The 20,281-nt window shown below is 43.3% G+C and overlaps 1 protein-coding gene across 1 annotated transcript; it reads right to left on the reverse strand.

The window, feature by feature from the left end:
• Positions 1-2,241: 2,241 nt before the first annotated feature.
• Positions 2,242-5,583, reverse strand: LOC125746598 (proliferating cell nuclear antigen-like). Its single transcript, XM_049020763.1, has 6 exons — positions 5,156-5,583; positions 4,224-4,321; positions 4,010-4,077; positions 3,603-3,797; positions 3,101-3,224; positions 2,242-2,716 (listed from the first exon to the last, which is right to left on the reverse strand). Exons 1-6 carry the CDS (start codon positions 5,374-5,376, stop codon positions 2,640-2,642), a joined length of 783 nt encoding a protein of 260 aa, XP_048876720.1. The 5' UTR covers positions 5,377-5,583; the 3' UTR covers positions 2,242-2,639.
• Positions 5,584-20,281: the final 14,698 nt, after the last annotated feature.

The raw sequence follows: 20,281 nt of genomic DNA on the forward strand, positions 1-20,281 counted from the left end.
GACGACTGTAATTAATGGGTCAGCTGGGAAGAGGAACATTAGAGGATGACAGACAGATAAAGCAGAAGCGAGCGAAGGAGGACGTGGCATGACGTTTGGCACATGTCACGTCAAACAGGTTACGTGGGGCAGCATGAAGACGTGCCGACTCTCAACCTTAGGGCAAAAAAAAAGCAGCATCCTGCTCAATCTCTGAGACCGGCTCCCATAAATCCACGTTAATCTGCCTCTCACTAATTAAATACTGAAGTAGCTAACCTGCTCAAAGGACATGATGTCACACTTTTTAATGAAGCGCTAACAAAGCTGACAGCTTAATTATGGCCCGCCTTCATTTCCTCTCAAAGTCCTGTTTGCGTTTCCCTTTCACTAATGACTGGTGAGGATGGTGGCACTGGCTACGGCACTGGCTACGGCACTGGCTACGGCACTGGCTACGGCGCTGTTAGCGATTATGACACAAGGCTGCAATACTGTTCAGTGGGTAGCAATGTAGCCTCATGCCTAATGGGTTGGGACTCCATTCCACATCTTCTGTGTTCACAAAAAAAGCATCTCTAATTTACCCGTAGACTGAGAGTGTGTGACCTGCAGTGGCCTGGCATTCCATCCAGTGTCTCTTACCTCATACACTGTGCTCCCTGGGATCAGCTACAGGCTTAACAGTGAAAGGACAGCCTGCAGTACTAATACTGCAGTGACTCAAGAAAAGATATCTCGCTGGATTAAACAATTTCACAAACCAATGGATGAACTGCCAGTGTGCGGCAGTGTCACGGACAAACATCCTGTCCAGTGTGTCACCGGCCCTGTGCTAACACTGTGACCCCATACCAGAGAAGCAGTTAGGAGGATTGATGGATGGATTCAAAACCTAAGCCAAATTTGTTGAACACAGTACATTAAGTCAAATGAAAAGCATCACCTAAAATCAAAACACCTACTTCAGTGGAAAACAGATTAGATGAGTCATCTATTTAAAAAAATTGATATGAAAAACAAGACATTATGATTAAAAGATGTGATGAACCCATCCTGGGTTGTTCCCCACTTTGCACCCGTAGCCTCCTGGATACTGTCCCCCCCCCCCCCCCCCCTACCCCTGACCCTGACCTGACAAGCAGTAACAGAAAATGAATGTATGAATGTGGTGCAATTTACCTTTGATTATACAACTAAGAGCGAAGGCTTTGCTGCTCTCTGTTCCAGATTTTTATTTATCTGCATACTGCTTAGATTCAGGCTACAGGAATGCTGACTTAACGTAATTAACCAGTGGTGTTACACATAACCATTAATTCTCTCCACCCAGCTGGACACCCTAAATTGGAAGCATAGATCCAAATTATACTTATGCTAATCATTTCCCTATTGTGTCGAAAGCATTTCTGCTTCATGGAGGGTGTCTTTGTAGCAGAAATAATCAGCATTTTAGCTATTCTCGTAATCCACACCCAGTACGGATATTGCTCAAGTTCAACGGCCCTGAATTCTAATATCCCCCAATCATGGACGGTACATCCTAAAATAGGAACCGCTTGTAGAGGAAGAAAAAAAAACTCAACTCGCGACAGGTTTCTCGATTAATGACTGAATGGTGGCACCTAGTGGTGAGAACAAAGAACAAAGCATTATTCATCTGTGTTAGACAGGGGCCTCCAACTCTGGTCCTGGATACTATCCAGTAAGTTTTGTATCCTACCTGGCTTCTAATGAGCCACACCAGTTCCTGGTATTTACCTGCGAACTAGTGTGGTTCATCAGCAGCCAGGCAGGATAGAAAACATACTGGATGGGAACTCTCCAGGACCGGAGTTGGAGACCCCTGGTCTAAGGTAAGACCTTATTAAAAGTTTTCATAAGTAAAAAAAAAAAAAAAAAAAAAAAAAAAAAAAAAAAAAAACTGGTAGTCGCTTTTCCCAGAGCAAAATAATAAAGCATGGATTCAGACAGCCCTGAGATCTGAACCCACAACCTTCTGGGTATGGGGACTCTCAGCTACACACCACCATTCCGACTACCTTATATAATCCATTGCAGTACTGCAGGCTTTTTGGCCTGATTCCTTAAGATAAGATTCTTGTCTTGATGAAGTTTTAGCACTATGGGTTGAAAACCAAGCTACTTGCTTTGAAGAGGGCAACAGCGCTGGAGACAGGAGAGACTCCTGCATCCCTGTGCAGGTGTCACAGCAAACCGGCCAGAGCACAAACAACTCAAAAAAGCTGAACTGACACAGAATTAAGCTGCATACACATTTATTTAGTTTCAATAAAAGTTATACAAAAAGGTAAAACTGGACCAAACGGTATATATTTACAGGGAAATGATATCTACAAATTGGAAGGTAACATTCTGCTGAATCATTAAGCATGAATAAAGCGTGGAAAGACAGAAAAGGGCTTCTGACCAAATGAATTCGTTTAAAAAGACCAATTACTGTTTAATGTAATACACTTATTTCATGAACTCAACCCCCCACATACACATATTTGCTGGAGTAACGTGCTTCTGCTCAGAATTGGTTCTTCCTGGTACAATATTCCTAATGCAGCAGATTTATTTAAAATGAAATTGTCACAGGAAACTGGCCCATCCCACAAACAGGCTCATTGGTCCATCGCTCCCTGGTCGACCAATCAGGAGGCCTCCTCATCAATCTTGGGTGCCAGATAATACTTGACGTGGCCCATATCTGCGATCTTGTACTCCACCACTGTCAAAGAAAGACAGACGTTTACTTGGATGATTCTCTCCAGATGGATTACTTGCATACGTAAAATGATAAAATAGCCAATATGAACAAACACAGACATTTAAAATCAATGGGAAAAGCTTAGAGGAAATGCACTGACCGGACCCTATTTCAAAAGTTTAATCGGCAGATTTATCAGTGTGTTATACCATTATTTGATACCTTGAACGAAGAGCAACGTGCTGATACTGTGGCTTAAGGCACACAGCTGTACACATTTAAGACACACTGGGGAAAAAAAATTCACTTAAAGGAACCAATTGCTCACAGCATACTGATTTTAATCACGGATTTTAATCTACTGAAGTGTGAGGGGCTGTAGCCTGACATGGCAGGGATACACACCCAGGGGAATATCTGCCGACATGCTGAGGACCACAGTCTTGGAGAGGGGAGTGGCCTTGGTGAAGAAGTTGAGATAGTTCAGGGCAAAGATGAGCTGCACAGGCTCGTTCATCTCGATCGTCACCTGGGGAGGAGATGCAGGAGTTTACGTAGGGCACCGCCTTCAACTCGCAACGTTTACATAAGCCGGCCTTGCTGCTCTCGGAAACAAACAGCACATCCTGACAACCACCATCTTAACACCTACTAAGACCACTTATTGGCAGTCATAAAGTGCTAGAAATTCAGCATTTTCGTGAAAGTAATGTGCCCACATTGCCAAATCTAGATTCCACTGAATAGTATTAGATCAATTAGACTCAAAAATTTCAAGACCCACATACCACCTACTTACAAGAAATGCTTAAGTACATGACGGCAAAAAAGGAGCGTGATCAGGGGTCTTTGTAGTGGTTAGTGGCCTTCGACTCCCAGCTTCCCTCGCCCTTAAATGGAGACTAACCGCCTCATCTTCTTTGTCCACGCTGCTGGTCTGCGAGAGCTTGATGTTGCCCGTGCCTAGCTCTCCGGAGGCAGAGAACTTGACGCCGTCCTTGGCACACGAGATCATCACTGCATCTCCGATCTGGGACAGGTCCCTGCAAATGCGGGCGAACTCGGCCGATGGCATCTTCACTACACAGCTGTACTCCTGCTCCTGGGGAGGAGAAGGAGACGCGTCACTTCACAGCTGTCAGCATCACATGGTACAGAGGGCGGGGTTTAAAGGACCAGCACGAAAACATCTGGCAATAAGATCAAACGCGCAACCATGACTCCCCATAGACAATGCAATGAAAAATATAATAAGCGCTCCACAGCTATGCGTTACCGGGAATCTTTTGGAGGGATATAAAGAGCACGACTTACGGGAATACCTAGCTGCTCAACATCCAAGTCCATCAGCTTCATCTCATAGTCAGACACCTTCTCCTGGTCTGAGAGAGAATGTGGTTGGTTTACGCCATAAAAAAATGAATCACACACGGAACAAAAAACAGCATCAAGTGAACAAATCCTTGCAGTAGGGATGCAGTGTTTCCTCGAAGCCACGGCATCATGCTTCAGGTCTAAAGTAACTTACTGGGCGTCTCGAAGACCAGGGCCAGGGTGTCTGCATTGTCCTCTGCCCGCATTGTGATGATATCTTCATTACCAGCACATTTTAGGATCTTGGACATGCTGTAAAGATCCAGAAATGCACATTCAGATTACACATACAGGGAATTCAGACATTCTTTATATAACGAAAGAATAAAGAATACTAGTCAACCGCTGGTTTTCATTTGTAAGATAACTGTTGCAGCTCTTAATACGGGTTAGTGCATTTTTATTTTATTAATTACACCAGTTAATAAACATACCGCCCGGCAACTGAACCGGAAATACCAAAAAAGCATCGTTATCTATCGTTTGACCAGTGCTGGGTTGATTACAGGGGTCCACATGGCTGCGCTACAATTTCGCGCTAAGAGTCTTAAGATTTGGCGCCTTGGTGACGTCACAACAAGTGTCTTTACAGCTCGCGGCGGCCCGAGGCCATCAAAGAGGAGAGGCACAGGATAGCCTTACATTTTGGTCATTAGCATCTAATCCACTGCTTCACTATTTCTTTATCTCATCACGAGGTCATTTCTATCCCTTTTCTCATTCACTATAATCCAATGCTTACAATGAGTTTCTTCTGAAAACCGAATCACACCAGAACATTTCAAATGTCCCCTACTATGGTAGGGGATTTACGCAGGCTGCCTTTGCACAGATTAATCGATTTAAGTAACTAGGTAAGCATTTAATTTATAAATACCCAGGGGTAACCCCTGGGGTTACTGTGCAGACATGTACAGACATGCCCAACCCTTAATACCATCACTTATGCTAAGTTCCAGAAGACATACCCTGTGCACTCAGATACAGAAATCACACTTAAAATGGTGACTAATCGTTATCTTACAAAGGTAAGGAAAGGACTAGACTATGACTACTGTACGCCATTTCCTAATTTAAGACAGTCACCTGCTCAAGTTAACTCCCATGGCGAGGTTTCGGTCACATCGGTAGGAGTCGAAGCCATCGCTCCGCAGGGTAAGTTGGACCAGAGAGACATGGGATGAGTCCATGCTTTGCAGCGAAATTCCCGACGAGCTGACATCCCAACAAGCTTCGGTGATGAGGTCCTTAAGCGCCTCCAAAACCTTTTTCAGAATTGAACCCTGGACTAGACGTGCCTCAAACATGATCAAAACTGGACTTTAAATGTCTACAACAAAAGTCACCTGGCTACGTCGCCAGCACAAAACGTACAGTATAATAACTGGAAACAAATGATGAAATTCTTAAATTCAAATAAGTGCCTCTACTGACATGCACAAACTTCTTCGTCAAAGTGCGCACTAGGCTATTGAGCTTCAGCGCGCCTCGGCGTAGATAAAATGACTCCGCATTCCTTCGGTCATTTCCGATATCGCTAGACTCCTCCCCCGGAAGTGAAAACGGAGATTGACGAGGTTCCATTTCGGATCCACTGTCAGGCCTGGATTCGACCAAATTCTATCCTGTTGCGTAGAGCCAAAATGGCGACAGACAGGCGACGGAAACAGCGAAGCGCGCGAAAAATTATTTGCCTGAGAGATTCGTACCGCAGCGTATTGCCACCATGACAAAATACAATTTGTCTGTTTTTTGTTATAACAAGATACGTGTTTACGTTATAATGTAATTCTAACTTATCTGGATAAACGGTTATCCGTAAAACATAATAGGTATGCTCTGTTGTTGTAAGGAGAAATATGTTAGTCAAACTGATAATGACTCGTTTATATGTTTTAATCAATATGTTGGGTATTAGACTGCGGTCAAGTCATTCGTACATAGTTTGAAATGGCGCAGATACTATGATTTTTACGACAGTAAGTTTATTCGCTAAAGTTTTTGAAATAAGCCCATAATTATGATTCCCATTACAATTTGAGAATGTTCCCGTATATCTGACAAGTTTGATCCAATTTTATGGTGCAATTTTAGGGTTATTGTCATTCAAACCTACATACTGCAATAGGCCTAAATTCATGATACACACATCAGTTTGGACACACCTACCCATAGAAAGGTTAATTTGTGCTATTTTCCACGTTTTAAAATAATTGTAAAGACATCAAAAATATAAAATAACATGGAGTAATGCACTGAAGTAATAATGGGCAGCTCTGTGGGTCGGGACTCAGAAGGTTGCCAGTTCAATTCCCTCACTCAGTAGAGCGATGTCACCGTTGGCCCTTGATCAAGGCCCTTAACGTCAGTGCTCGTTGGACTAGCTGACCCTACTCCTCTACATCATACCATCTGTAGGTGCCCTACAGAGATGCTTTTCCAGCTGTCCTGAAAAAGGTCCTACATATATGCTGAGCTCTCATTGGCTGCTTGTCCTTCACTCTCTGGTCAAACTCCTCCAACACCATTTTTACTATGTTTAGGTCCGACGGCCAGGTCATGTGGTGTGACACCATCACTCTCCTTTGTTGGTGGATTAGCATATCCATAATTTTTGTCTGCACTGTACATACCACTGAGCCTCCCAAAAATATTTTTCTCCTTATAATGACTAAGTATGTGGATTTTATTTTTATCATAGTGGCAGCAATACTGCCAAAGATATGTATCGTTTTCTGGGTTACCTTGTAAAGTGAGAGAAATATTTATTTTTCTGATGTATGCTGAATGAAAACTCAACTTTGATTAGTAATGAAGACACTGTTCATAACATTCTCCGAACTCAGAAAAAGTTTTTTACAAATATTGGTGCCAAATACGTTTTATTACTTCTGTTCATCTTCTAAGCATTTATCCTGGTCAGGCTGACCGGACTCTACACCAAGCATGATGCCAGCCCATAGCAGAGCAAAAGTACACAAAATCATACCCCATCAGTGTCTCCCAGTCTGGTTTCTATGCTCTTAATACGGGTTAGTAAATTTTTATTTCATTAATTACACCAGTCAATAAACATAACGCCCGGCAACTGAACCGGAAATACCAAAAAGCATCGTTATCTATCGTTTGACCAGTGCTGGGTTGATTATAGGGGTCCACATGGCTGCGCTACAATTTCGCGCTAAGAGTCTTAAGATTTGGTGCCTTGGTGACGTCACAACAAGTGTCTTTACAGCTCGCGGCGGCCCGAGGCCATCGAGGAGGAGAGGCACAGGATAGCCTTACATTTTGGTCATCAGCATCTAATCCACTGCTTCACTATTTCTTTCTCATCACGAGGTCATTTCTATCCCTTTTCTCATTCACTATAATCCAATGCTTACAATGAGTTTCTTCTGAAAACCGAATCACACCAGAACATTTCAAATGTCTCCTACTATGGTAGGGGATTTACGCAGGCTGCCTTTGCACAGATTAATCGATTTAAGTAACTAGGTAAGCATTTAATTTATAAATACCCAGGGGTAACCCCCGGGGTTACTGTGCAGACATGTACAGACATAACCGGACTCTACACCAAGCATGATGCCAGCCCATAGCAGAGCAAATGTACACAAAATCATACCCCATCAGTGTCTCCCAGTCTGGTTTCTATGGACCCCCAGACAGTCCATGTTTTTGCTTCCTCCCAGCTCCCAATAGATTCAGCTCCCGGTCTGGCTGGGAGCTGGGAGGGAGCAAAAACTTGCACTGTCTGGGGGTCACTGAGGACCAGGTAGGGAAACGCTGGTTCAGATGGACAACTAACCTAAGTGTGTGTCTCTGGAGCGCAGGAGGCAACCAGCAGAACATGGAGAGAATATGCAAATATATGACACCCCCCCCCCACTGCCACCACTACATTGTACAACAATAGTTCCTTGGAGATAAAGTGTTTTTAGGGCAGTGGGTTAGGAATCTTAATTCAGGTTCAAATCCCTTGGCCAGCAGACTAATCATATCACCAAGCCAGGTCTGACAAGAGGGTAAGTTAGCTTTGGCCCTGGTGGGTGTAACAGAGAGCTCGGGTGGGAGGGGGTGCATGTGATGGTGACCCGGTTGAAGTAATTTTGTGCCTGTGCCAGGAATTATGCACAGTGAGCCTGCAGACCACTACTGGGCCCTCAAGCGAGGTCTTTAACCAGACCTGCTGCAGCGGCCCTGGATACTGACTGCCCCTGGTCTCTGATCCTCACCTACGTGCATCTGATAAATAAATAAAAGTAAAGGTAAAGCAGGACAGTTATGTTCTTGCATGCATAAGCAAACTTCATTCTGTTTGTTTCCACAAACAGCGGAACCTCCAGGGCAGAAGAAGAACGTGAAAGGTGCCGCTTTTGCTTGTATATGACTTTGCCTGCCATTCCCAGATATAACCACAAGGTGGGGACAACAGCCTTAGCAATAAACTGGATTGTGGTCACAAAGTGGTGCATTACTATTCTCCAGGCGATCTTCTGCTTTAACCTATTCATTTTTTTGCGCATACACATTGAAAAAGAGATCTCTCCATTATATATCTGCTGGTAGTCCACTCCAAATGTGGGAATTTTACTATTCTCATTGTAAACATTTATGCAGGTGTTTCCAATTTGTCCATACGTTTATCACTTAAAATAGTTTCATAAATTTATATAAAAGAGAAGGAACATTATTGTTCAATTTCTTGTCCTTAATTAGTGCTATAAATAAGTAGAGAGACTCAGAGACTCCGAAGGTCGGATCCACGGTGACTTTTAAGTGGACCATCAGAGTGTTCTAACCGAAAATGAGATTCCACTCTGAAATAAAAATAGAAGTTCAGGTAAACTCCTTGAGTACATCATTATTCACGATATCATGATTCTGGTGCTGTGTGTTTCATTTTAATAATTCCGAACACATTGCAGGCTTGTTTTATAGACTTGCTCTTATTGTCTAAACTTACAGAGTTCAGTCTGTCAGGATTTGGATAATTGGCTTAACACCATATAAATTCTTTTAAATGCCTGACCAGTCAATTATAGTGCCTTGTCAATAAAGGTGAAACAGTGTAATAGTGTTATGGGGTGTGCAGTACATTTTACTCCTACAGCCTGAAAAAAAGTATGAAATTTTACATTTGTTTTCAGTTAATTAACCTGTTTTGGCATAAATCGGTTCTTCTGTTGTTGGATAAATGGCTCATAAAGAACATTTAGATCATCTACGCATCTCCCATAATCTATCATCTTGTGAGCCTGAAGCCCATTTTGGAATGTTTCTGTGTATATTAAAATAAATTAATAAAATTGCCCCATTCCATCCTGCAGGCTCCATGTTCTGTGGATCTGCTCTCCATCACACGAAATCGGGTTTATCACACAGCTATGAAAACCATGGCTGCAGAGTAACATGATCTCATTTCACAGCGGTCAGTAAGGTTATGTTTACTTCACCTTTGTGTTCGGGTGTCCGTCGCTGATGCTTCTGGGAATTCATCAGTTCATTTCCCACACAGCCCTTGCAGTACGTGATAAGTTTCATCAGAGAAAGGATTAGCAGAAATGCTGTTATTATTCCTATAAGCTGATCTTTCCTGTTTTCTTCTTCTTAATTTGAGTTTAGCATTCCCCCAGATTCCTTGTTCAGCTTTGGTAATCATCAAGAATGTGTTCAAATCCCATCTATGGGATTTGATCTATGTCTGTGGAGATTCTCTCCCTGTGTTGCGCGGGTTTCCTCCTGTTGTTAGGTAAATCAGTGTTTCTAGATTGTCTATAGTGAGTATGAGTATCCTGTGATCGACTGGCATCCCATCAAAGTTACACCTCTGCCTTGTGCCCTTTGTCACCTTATAGATAGAAAAGCCTTTTCTAGTGGAAATAGTTACTAGTTAGGTTTTACCTAAAATGCTACCTGTCAACACACTGCACCAATCAGAGACTCCAACAAAACTACACAGGTAACTTGTTTTCTCATAAACAAAAACAAACTCTTTCTCACAACCTTGAATGCTCCTGTTAAAGTAGTGAAGGAAGGTGGAGAAAATGTTTTTTTTTGAAAATGTCTGTTTTGGGCTTTAGGGGAATATCAAAGCCTTTCTACAGAAGAACCAAGGAAGGAAGAAAGGCTGTTTGTCTCAGCTGCTCGCCCGGGCAGAGCTGAGGGGAAGTTCAGGGCGACCCTGACAGTCCTGCTGATGGTCTTCTACTTCTTCACCTCAACACTCAGCCGGCAGTTTGCTCCTTTCATCTCCTTCCACGGCACTCGACTCGCTTGCACCAGCCAGACTCGGCACCGTATTCTGAATATAGACTTTGACAGTGTATTTCATTTTTTCAGGGAACTGGACATTTCATGGTGTAGCAAACCGAGCCGGTAAAGACCAGCATACTTCTCCAGCAAACCGTTTTGTTTTGTGATGACTGTCAGTCTAATGGCTGCTAATGACCCTAGGATGGGTTTCCATCACTGTTTGCTAAAATATATTCATGTATAGGGAACGCGATCCATAGGATTTAGTCTTTCCTGACAGATGCAAACACACCTCAGATTCAGACTGTTGAGTTTCTGTACAAGATCCTGGAGAAAGATTTTTACGTGACACTTGATGCAGAAATGGAAGCAAGACAGGGATATGAAACAAGAAAAATATGAAAAAAATGAGTGATAATGAAATATGACGCACATCTCAGCCACAGTGTGTCTAGGAGTTTCACACCGCCTGCCTGTCATTGTGCACAGCCCGGGTTATGCTGTCAGAATTCCAGACAGTTCACCACAGTATTCACAGCAAGCAAAACCCATCTGCAAATTCAATATCGCAGTGGGAGACCTTGACAGGTCTTGCAAATATTGTTTTTCGCTTTTATGGAACTTTCTAAATACAAAACTCACTTGTGTAGATACTACTGGTGAAGTAAAAATATGACGTTAAAACCCAGGGAGGGAACAGAGAACTTTATTACCGAAATGCAGTTCTGCTGAAGCTCAGGCTTTCCAAAGTAATTCCGATGAGATCGTGATGCTGGTTGTCTTAGGCTCTGCGAGGGGATTTATTGCAGAGTTTGAGCAACAGAATCCCCCCCCCACACGACCCCAATGGAAAATGAGGGCTGTCATACCGCTGGGATTTCCTGTTAGCCACTGAAAGAGTTTCATAGAAGCAGTAAATCCTTTTGACAGTGACTAGATGGTGTGAGAGATAGCTGCAGAGAAGAGCACTTGAGCTACCCACCTTCCCCCAGTCCCTGCATGTCCCATCTGCCCCCTAGGATGCATCCTGCAATATAGCAGAGAGCTGCAAGTGAAATGCACCGGCGGACCGCACTACAAATTTCCACCATTTTTCTGGATGGTATCTCATGTGTTTAGGTTAAAAAATAAACATCATAACTACCCCCTGCGCCCACACTGTAATATTTGCCAAGCAGTGGTGGATACTTATTGTGAATTTCAGTCTGTAATTAAATTGTATTTCAGTCTGTAAATGGACCTGAATGTACCTGTTTGTGTGAACCAAAAAAAAAAAAAACAATTTCATTTGGATATGTTAGCCACACCCATGAGCCCTTAGCCACACCCATTAGCCATTAGCCACACCCATTAGCCCTTAGCCACACCCATTAGCCATTAGCCACACCCACTAGCCCTTAACCACACCCCAGGTGACAAGTGCATTCATTCACATCACCTATGCCTTACTAACAGCTCTGTAAGATCAGGTTCTGTTGCAATCAGCCCAGAAAGCTCACCCAGACCCTGGACACATCCCGAACTCCTCCACTCCATCTATGTACTTCAGTGATAGCTAGAGACTATAGGTCATGTAAAAAAAAATAATAAGAACAAAGGGGCAGATACAGAGAACTCCAACAGACACACCCACCACCCGCAAATATGTCAGACCATTTAAGAGAGTCACACCCTGCTGGATCCATAGTGGGATTTGGGCTTGGATTTATAGAGTTGGGTTGTAACATTTATAGCAGGAACTGGCAGGCTCACCTGCATCTGAAACACCGTGGCAACAATAACAAAAACAACAGCAAAACATGGATTGTCTGCATTAATAAATGAACAGGCTCTTGCCGAAATCCCTCAGAATCAAGGTAAACATGGTAAACAGAGGGCTGCAGGGTATTTAAAGGCACCGATTCAGCTGCCCCATTGCCTTTGGTTTGCAGGTGGAAACAACATACAAACCCCACACACTGCAGGGTGGAGAATTAAAACCAGAACGCTGGAAATAGGAGGCCATTGTGCCAACTCCTGAAGCGTCACGCTGCCGTCTATCTGCATTCTGTAGATCTATAACAACATATGTTTATTACCCTTCAGATTTTGAGAGGATAAAGCAGGAAGTTCCACCCCACTGCTTGTCCAGCACAATAGCAAAGCATATTATATTGTATTTTTCAAAACCTGGAAGTTTTAATGCGATTATTTTTCATAAGAGAATGTAAAATGTGTTACACAACAAACAATTTGTCTCCTTGAATTATTAATGGATACTTGTCAGCCTGGAATAAACATTTTTTTGTAAGAATATTAAATGCGTTATCTGAAGAATTAATCAGGCATATTTAGAAGGTTGCCATTAATTTAGTGAATTTTTTTTTTGCTGCTCAAAAACTCAAACTTTCTAGCCCCTCCCATTTGTGAACCTCATACAGGAATCCAAAACCGTCAAGCTTGACAAAGAGACTATGACCTCATCAATACTGTCATGGCCCCATGTAACTACAGCAACTCAATATCCTTCTGCTGAATGCACTGCCTTCTAATGCACTGAAAGGCATTAATCTCATGCATCCATTTTCAAAAATCATTTGCCAAGATCGAAGTGAAATTCTGTGCACAGAGAGGGGACATGCAGCCTGTGGAGGCCCAGAGCTGTTTCAGCTCGAGACCCGCCAGGTTCCCACTCTACTTCTTGGCCCTGATTGAGCACCTGATTTAGAGGTGAAGATTGTCTTACTAGTGATCTATGCATGTTATAGAAAGTACATTGCAAGTTTGCTCGTTCCATCGCAAACAGTATTACACACGCTGCACAAAAATGGAATGAATAAAACACAAAATGTGCCACATTGTTACTCTTCTGTACTCGTTTAGACCAGCAATAAAAATCCATCTGTGAATTTTCATTAACCACGCATGCGATGCAGTGTACAATGTAGCGTACGTCCTTTATGGGATGGCATCACAGGATGTACACTACAGACAACCTGGAGGTATTGCTTCAGCATCAACCTGAACCTGTAGGACACATGGAAAAACATCCATGCTGTAAACCCCTGACATCATGAATTCACTGCACCTTCACTGAGCCGCCGTACTTATGCTACATACAAATGTGTGTATTTAGCAGTAGCTTTACAGGGCAGCGATACAATGTGCAACCTTCTTTAATGAACAGTCGTGGTACCTGTCCAGGAATTCATTTACATAAATAAACAAATTCTCATTTAATTTACTTCTACTGTACTTTCATTAGGCTAATCTGAAAATTGATTTCTAGTGTATTGACCTGTGTTTTGTAGCAGTCCATTGATCCACCCATCCGTCCATCCATCCATCCATTCATCTTCCAGTCACTAACCCTGATGAGGGTCACGGGGGCAGGAGAACCCCATGGATAGGATACCGGTCCGTTACTATGGGAAATGTAGAGGTGCCAAATTGCCAAAAGCATGTATTTGGACAGAGGGAGGAAGACCCCATACCAAGCGTCCCGCTGCAGCCCTGATGGTCAGTCATGCTGCACCAGCCATTCGGGATGGTCATACATTTTAGTCATACTACAGCCCCTTTAATGTGTTCTCTGTGCAATTAGTGTGACTGTGTACACACTAATTAGGCTAATTGGGTATTTGTAATTGCTACCTTGCTACCGTGTTTAATAATTGTACCAAAGGGAGGAAATAGTGGCAAAAATTAAACCCTGCGATCACACAGCAGCTCCTGTAGGGGGCAGTGTTTATCCATACAGCACTCCCACTACCCACATGCACCATCTGCGCTACAATCTGGGTGTGATAGACGGGATCAGTTGGAAGGACTTAGTGGCAATAAAACATTTTAGCTGATCCACAGTTGGATTGAAAAAATAACACATTAAACGTCACGCGGCAACAAGAAGACTAGAAGAGACCAAAAAATGGTCTTTGTCAGGAGTTCAGTGAAGCACAGACACAGAGATTCATATGTAAGACTGAGGAAAGATCTGGGAAAAGTGGCTCAACTGAGCCAAAAAAATAAGATATGGTTTAGCTATTGCAGTGCATTGAAAACAAGTGTTATGGCAATAGAATTATGAATTTACAATTTATAAGGAGTTTAAATGCAATAAACAAAATAATAAAAGCCAAATAAATTAATAAAACATGTTGTGGACAATTGTGTTTTTTAGAATTTCAGCTACTTTGTGTTTCTGTACTAAATAGATGGGAGAGTGGCTGGAGGGGGGGGGGTGTGGCTCTGTGCCCGTGATCAGAAGGTTGTTGGTTCATATCACTGGCTGAATGATATCATTGTTTGGGGCACTGACCCTTAACCCCAGTTGCTTCAGGGACATGGTCTCCCCTGCCCTCTGGTCCTCACTTGTATAAAAGCATCTGCTAAATGTATTTTTTCAATGGTTGAACACCGGTGGAAACTGAGTTGATGTCACACATCTCCTCCCGTTACCTTTTGCACCTTATGTTCTTCCCACTCACACACACACATACACACACACACACAGACCTGTACTCATATCTTTGCGGGGACCATCTATTAATTTCTAGGGGAAAATCCCTAATCCCTACCCAGCCCTAACCTCAACCAGAAGTAACCAAACATAATACAAAGCTTTTGGCATTTTTAATATTTTATCTCAGCCAGAGATTATTATAAAATTGAATTTCCCCTTGTGGTCCCCACAATATAATGTATACCTGGACCACACACACACACACACACAGAGACACACACAAACACACACACAGACACACACAAACACACACAGATACACAAACAAACACACACACACACACAGACACACGCACACACAGATACACAAACAAACACACAGACACACACACCTGTGTCAGCTCAGGGTGGGTAGGTGGGTGGGCAGGGGCACGGAGAGAGAAGCCAGTGATGGCAAATGGGGAGGAAGTGAGGAAAGGTCAGCGCAGAAGATGGGGGGCTGGAGCTGGCAGTGGGACAAAGAGTGCAAGTATGGGGGGGGCGAGAAAGCTACAAAAAGTGAATTCTGATGTGGCTGGGGGTCAGGCTATACTCAGACAACAACCCGTACAGATTAAGTGGCAGGTCCTGCTCCTGTCTATCCTGCATGGCTGTACATTTAAATCTGCGCCCCCCGGACACACCAGGGTCAGACGGTGCTGCTGCTCTGTGTGACACCTGTGTGACCCGCTACCCCCCCCCCCCCCCCCGCCCCCAGCATATGACACACTGCCGAAGGTTTATCCTTTCTTGCTAGATTTATTTAGTCATGAAAACAAATTATTATAACCATAAATATAACCATCCGCATAAATAGGATAATATTTTCATTGATGTATTAGAAAAACTCTGGAACTCCTTCTAGAAGTATTTCCAGTGTAGAAAATATTTCTAATTCTCTTAGTTTTACTACTTATTTTCCATAAATATATGGAAATTTACAAAATGAAAGTAAACTCCATGACAATGGAAAAACATGCATATGATGCGAAAATGAGGATCCCAGCTGTGAACTATACTGACTGCTTCATTTAATCCAATGTGTCAGGGACAGGCTGTCCGAAAGAAACGGCACCATTGTGAGCTCCTAAGCCTCACTTCTCATATAATTAGACACCAGTGTAATTACTGGGTGACTCCACCCTGTTTTAAAGGGTGCTTTTGTTTTTCTATTCAAAAATGATTATTGTATCTGTTACACAGCTGTGATAATACAATGATAACTAAGTTTAATAGCGGTACTTTTCTCGATTGACATGCCTGACAATGTGACATACAGGGATTTGCATCTGTGTCTTGAAGACTGTGGATTCAAATCTTCTTTGTGACAGAATAATACAACCAATGGGCACAACCCACAAGCCGAGCCACCCAGGGGTGCTGGATGGTCCCTGATCCGGTGCTTTTCTCACTATTAGACTTAGACAAAAGTGTCTACTAATTAGGAAGATGTTGAGGCACGGTGTTGCTTGGGTTAGACTTCAGATTCGTTACAAAGTGGACAGACAGTTTAAGAAGCATGTTATTCTGTGTTTCTAATGCAAACCGACTGGGACTCATCGTGTATGTCATTCACGACAGCTCGCCCATGCCGAGGAATGCTCTTCAAAAGGACATGTCTGTACCTGAAAATCCTCATTTACATATAATCTATTCTCCCATCAATTTTGGGACGAGTATTTGGTTGGCGCTGTGAGAAAAATTACTTCTTTTTTTCCCCACAAATCCTGATTTTTTTTCTTTTGCATTCAACACTGTATTGTAAACAAAGCCAGGGGAAGAATGGAGAAGAGGAAGGAAAAGTGTGCGTGCAATCAGAACCAGACAGAACAGCGCAGGGCTTTGTTTGTAATTACAGTAATTAATGTTATTAGAGGAAAAAGGACAGAAAATACAAAAGAGCAAAATATTTTAAAAAACATAATAAAAATAGTGATTATAGAACAGCAGTACCATCCTCAGGTTTCAGCCAGCAGGCCCCCTTTCCTGCTGACCATACCCCATTTGTAACCCCCCCCCCCCCCCTTTGCGCAAGTCTCCTACTCTTTCTCCAAGAAGGGTGTGACCGCCCTAAAACGGGCCAGAAGGACGTTGCTTCTCCACCCAAGGGGGGGGGGGGGGTGAAGACACCATTTGAGTTAATACCCCCTCCAACCCCCCCCCCCACACACACACACACCCTGGACTGGATAAGCGTATGGAGGTAAGACACAGAATTACTTTTCACCTTTTCTGACTAAATAAGGATATACTACATTAGGTTTGCCTAAATATATCTAAAGAGAGATGCCTCAGTACACAGTACTGGCTCCCTGCGTTTGGCCTACTTCCCCGGCTGTTTGAGAAAGGTGCAGCAGAATCCCAGCCAGGAGATCTGACCGTCCTGAGCACACCATGAACCACCCATCAGTCGGACTGTCAAACTGAAGTTCAGACCCCCCCCCCCCCCCCCCCCCCCCGGTTTTACTTTTTTTTTTCAATATGGAGCAAACTTCCAAATATAGATTTTTTTAACAATGCACCTGATGGGCAATTTCTCCATATTTTTCCATAGAAACAGGATCTTTTGATTACAGTCCTCATCATAAATGAACGAAATGACGAGAGCATCGATTTGGTCCTCGACAATGTATATTATACTCGACGTAATCAGCCAGACTTCGTTCCATGGACGTCATGTTAATGGAGAACCATCAGGTAACCAGCAGAAGGCAAAATAAGCAATATGTTTACTTCCTGTTCTTTGTGTGAAAATGGACTGAAAACAGGAATAACAGAGGACACACTGGGGTAAATACAGTTGGCATGTACTTTTGTTTGGGAAAGTTCGCAGATCAAGTTATTATGATGTTTCAGCATCATCCGCTTAACCACGTCATTCTGGATTTTGATCACGGTCTTGTTCTCTTTTAGCGTTTTGTGCAAAGCATACAAATATTAATCTGTTCATTTTATCTCCTACACCTCCAGTTATTTTGTCGGAGAGCTATTCCATGCTACACTTCCGATAATAAATTTAACAGAAGAGTTAATCCTCAGCTCTGATTCACGGTGATAATCTCAGACACCCATTACCTGATTATGGTTGTGTATCCCCATCAGTGCTACACGCGGGAAGAGCTCGGATGGATGCAGATAAACTCCCTGTTGATTTGAAGGGGACGGATGGTGAATGGATGCGCAAAGATTCAACCACGGCTGCAAAGAGAAAAGCCTTGGGGTAAGACTGCAGTGCCAGCCACCTTTCAGGTAACCCTAGAGCAGCGCCAACGATGATCTGATTGCTCACCACATAAGAAGGACATTCCTGCTGTCCATCTCACCACCTTCTATGATGTCAGAGGCTGGCAGGTGTAGAGGGAGGACGCCTATGACGACCCACATCCGATGTACACCCTACTCACCTGTACCTGTGCCTCTCTTGGTCTAGTGGTTATTTTTCTGTTAAATTGTTTATCAAATACAAGGGTTTGGTGAGTCTGCTGCCCATCCCAGAATGCACAGGGCATGAGGTAGGGGGCACCCTGGATGGGATGTCCATTACAATATATAACATATGAGCAGGTTAAGTACATGGATTTGAATATGTAACGTTGAGCCCTTCTCAGTTGAGGGTTCTAGATCCAGCAAATGAGTTACATAACATAACATGAATTGCCCCAGTAAAAAATAACACACACACACACACACACACACACACACACACACACATACGTATATATGTAATATGGAAAATGTTCTTTGCATAAGTGCTCACCAGCAGCTAAATGTATGTTCCGGTAATATGGCAGACCATGTGCAGAAGCAGAATTTATGTGCTTAACCTCATTCATTCTCCCAGGACCTGCTTCACCAGCTCTGTCTGCCGGTCGGCTTCATTCGGCCAGCTGCCGCCATTACCGAGCTCCTCCCCATCACTGACTTTCATACACACACACACACAAATGTCATCCACGCTGTGACATTTATTCGCCTTTTATGTTTGCCTGCGTTGTGGAATCCAGGAGCCGTAATCGATCGCCTCTCTGACTGTAATTGAGGGAACTGTTTCCTTTTTTCCTGCTCATGACGGAGAGCTTTTCGGTTCCCCATGGAAAAGACTCACTTATACATCATCTTGGGATGCCATGTTTGATAAGACCTCACTACACTTAAGGAGGGGTTCTCCATCTTCCTGATGAAGGTTAGTAAATGTACCTTTTTGGCTGGGAAGGTTCCTGTCTAAACTCCTTGATAATAGAGCATTTTCTCTGATCAGGTCAGAATCTGGAAGAACTGGTAACACTGGTAATGCTGGTAGTGTCATATAGTTCTGTTTATCATCAGACCCATAAGTACCACAGTAAGTATGATGTTCAAAGTGACCAAAGACAGTTCAACTACTGAAATCAAGTGAACAGACAAGAAATTACTAACAAATGTGTTTTAACTCAATGGGAACCAGTAAAGGAACTGCAGGGAAACCCATGTTTGATGAAACTCACTGGTTATGGGTGTGGTAGCCACCTTTCTCACAGCAGTACCACATTCAAGCTGCCAAGATGCAGGACATAATCCTGTTGCTTTAAAGGAAATGCTCATCAGGGAATAACAGCATCCCATATCCTTTCATTTACCCAGAAGTAGCACCAGGCTCGGGTGAAATTTACCACAACAATGAGCAGCACTTCCTCAGGGTGCCTCCCCCTGCCACCACACTGATATGCGTCAGCTCTTCTGCTGGGCTGTGGAGAAGGCTGCTGGTCCTGTTCCATGCCCCCTCTCTCGCATCACGAATCTTTAAGACGAGAGGCAGACAGAGCTGTCAGCTGTTGAGCGGTGCCCAGAGATCGGTGCTTTGCCTGCCCTCTGCCGGGCTCAGTGATTCTCTCCTCCACATCACATGACCTTTCTGCTAGCTCTCCGTTGGCCAGGTACTACTGGTGTCAGCTTGATGGCTCCCCCCAGCACCCAATTCCATCATCCTCCCGTTGTTGTTGATAGTCCGTCAGGAACCCGGCATTCACAAACACCGAAACGTCTCTGCAACAAATGCAGGTGATTTTCCTTTGAGATGCCGACCTATAGAGGTTTATTTCAGCAAGCGTGCAGCCACTCACCTACTCCCATCTCCAAAGGTAGAGAATTCAATCTTCCCCCCACAGAAAAATAATACAATTTTTGCTGACCATTAGTCAGCTTCTGAAACCTTTTCCCTGTGGGCCCACGCAAGAGGCTGTGGTTGTAACAGATCGAGGCTCCAACTCTCAATGCTTGAAAAACACCCACGACATTTGTGAATCGGTGTGAGACTGAATGACAAGCAGACATATTTTTATTTTCAAGAAAATCACTATTTCATGTCTGCCTTCATAGCCCATTCAAAGCAAAGAATATATTTCTATTATTGTTTCTGTCTGGCCTGTCACCACGGTGACATGACGGATTTGCAGAGTGAATGGTTACATTAACTTGGGGATCTATAACTCAGAGTTAAAC

Source organism: Brienomyrus brachyistius, chromosome 7 (genome assembly GCF_023856365.1).
Source record: "Brienomyrus brachyistius isolate T26 chromosome 7, BBRACH_0.4, whole genome shotgun sequence".
Taxonomy (NCBI): domain Eukaryota; kingdom Metazoa; phylum Chordata; class Actinopteri; order Osteoglossiformes; family Mormyridae; genus Brienomyrus; species Brienomyrus brachyistius.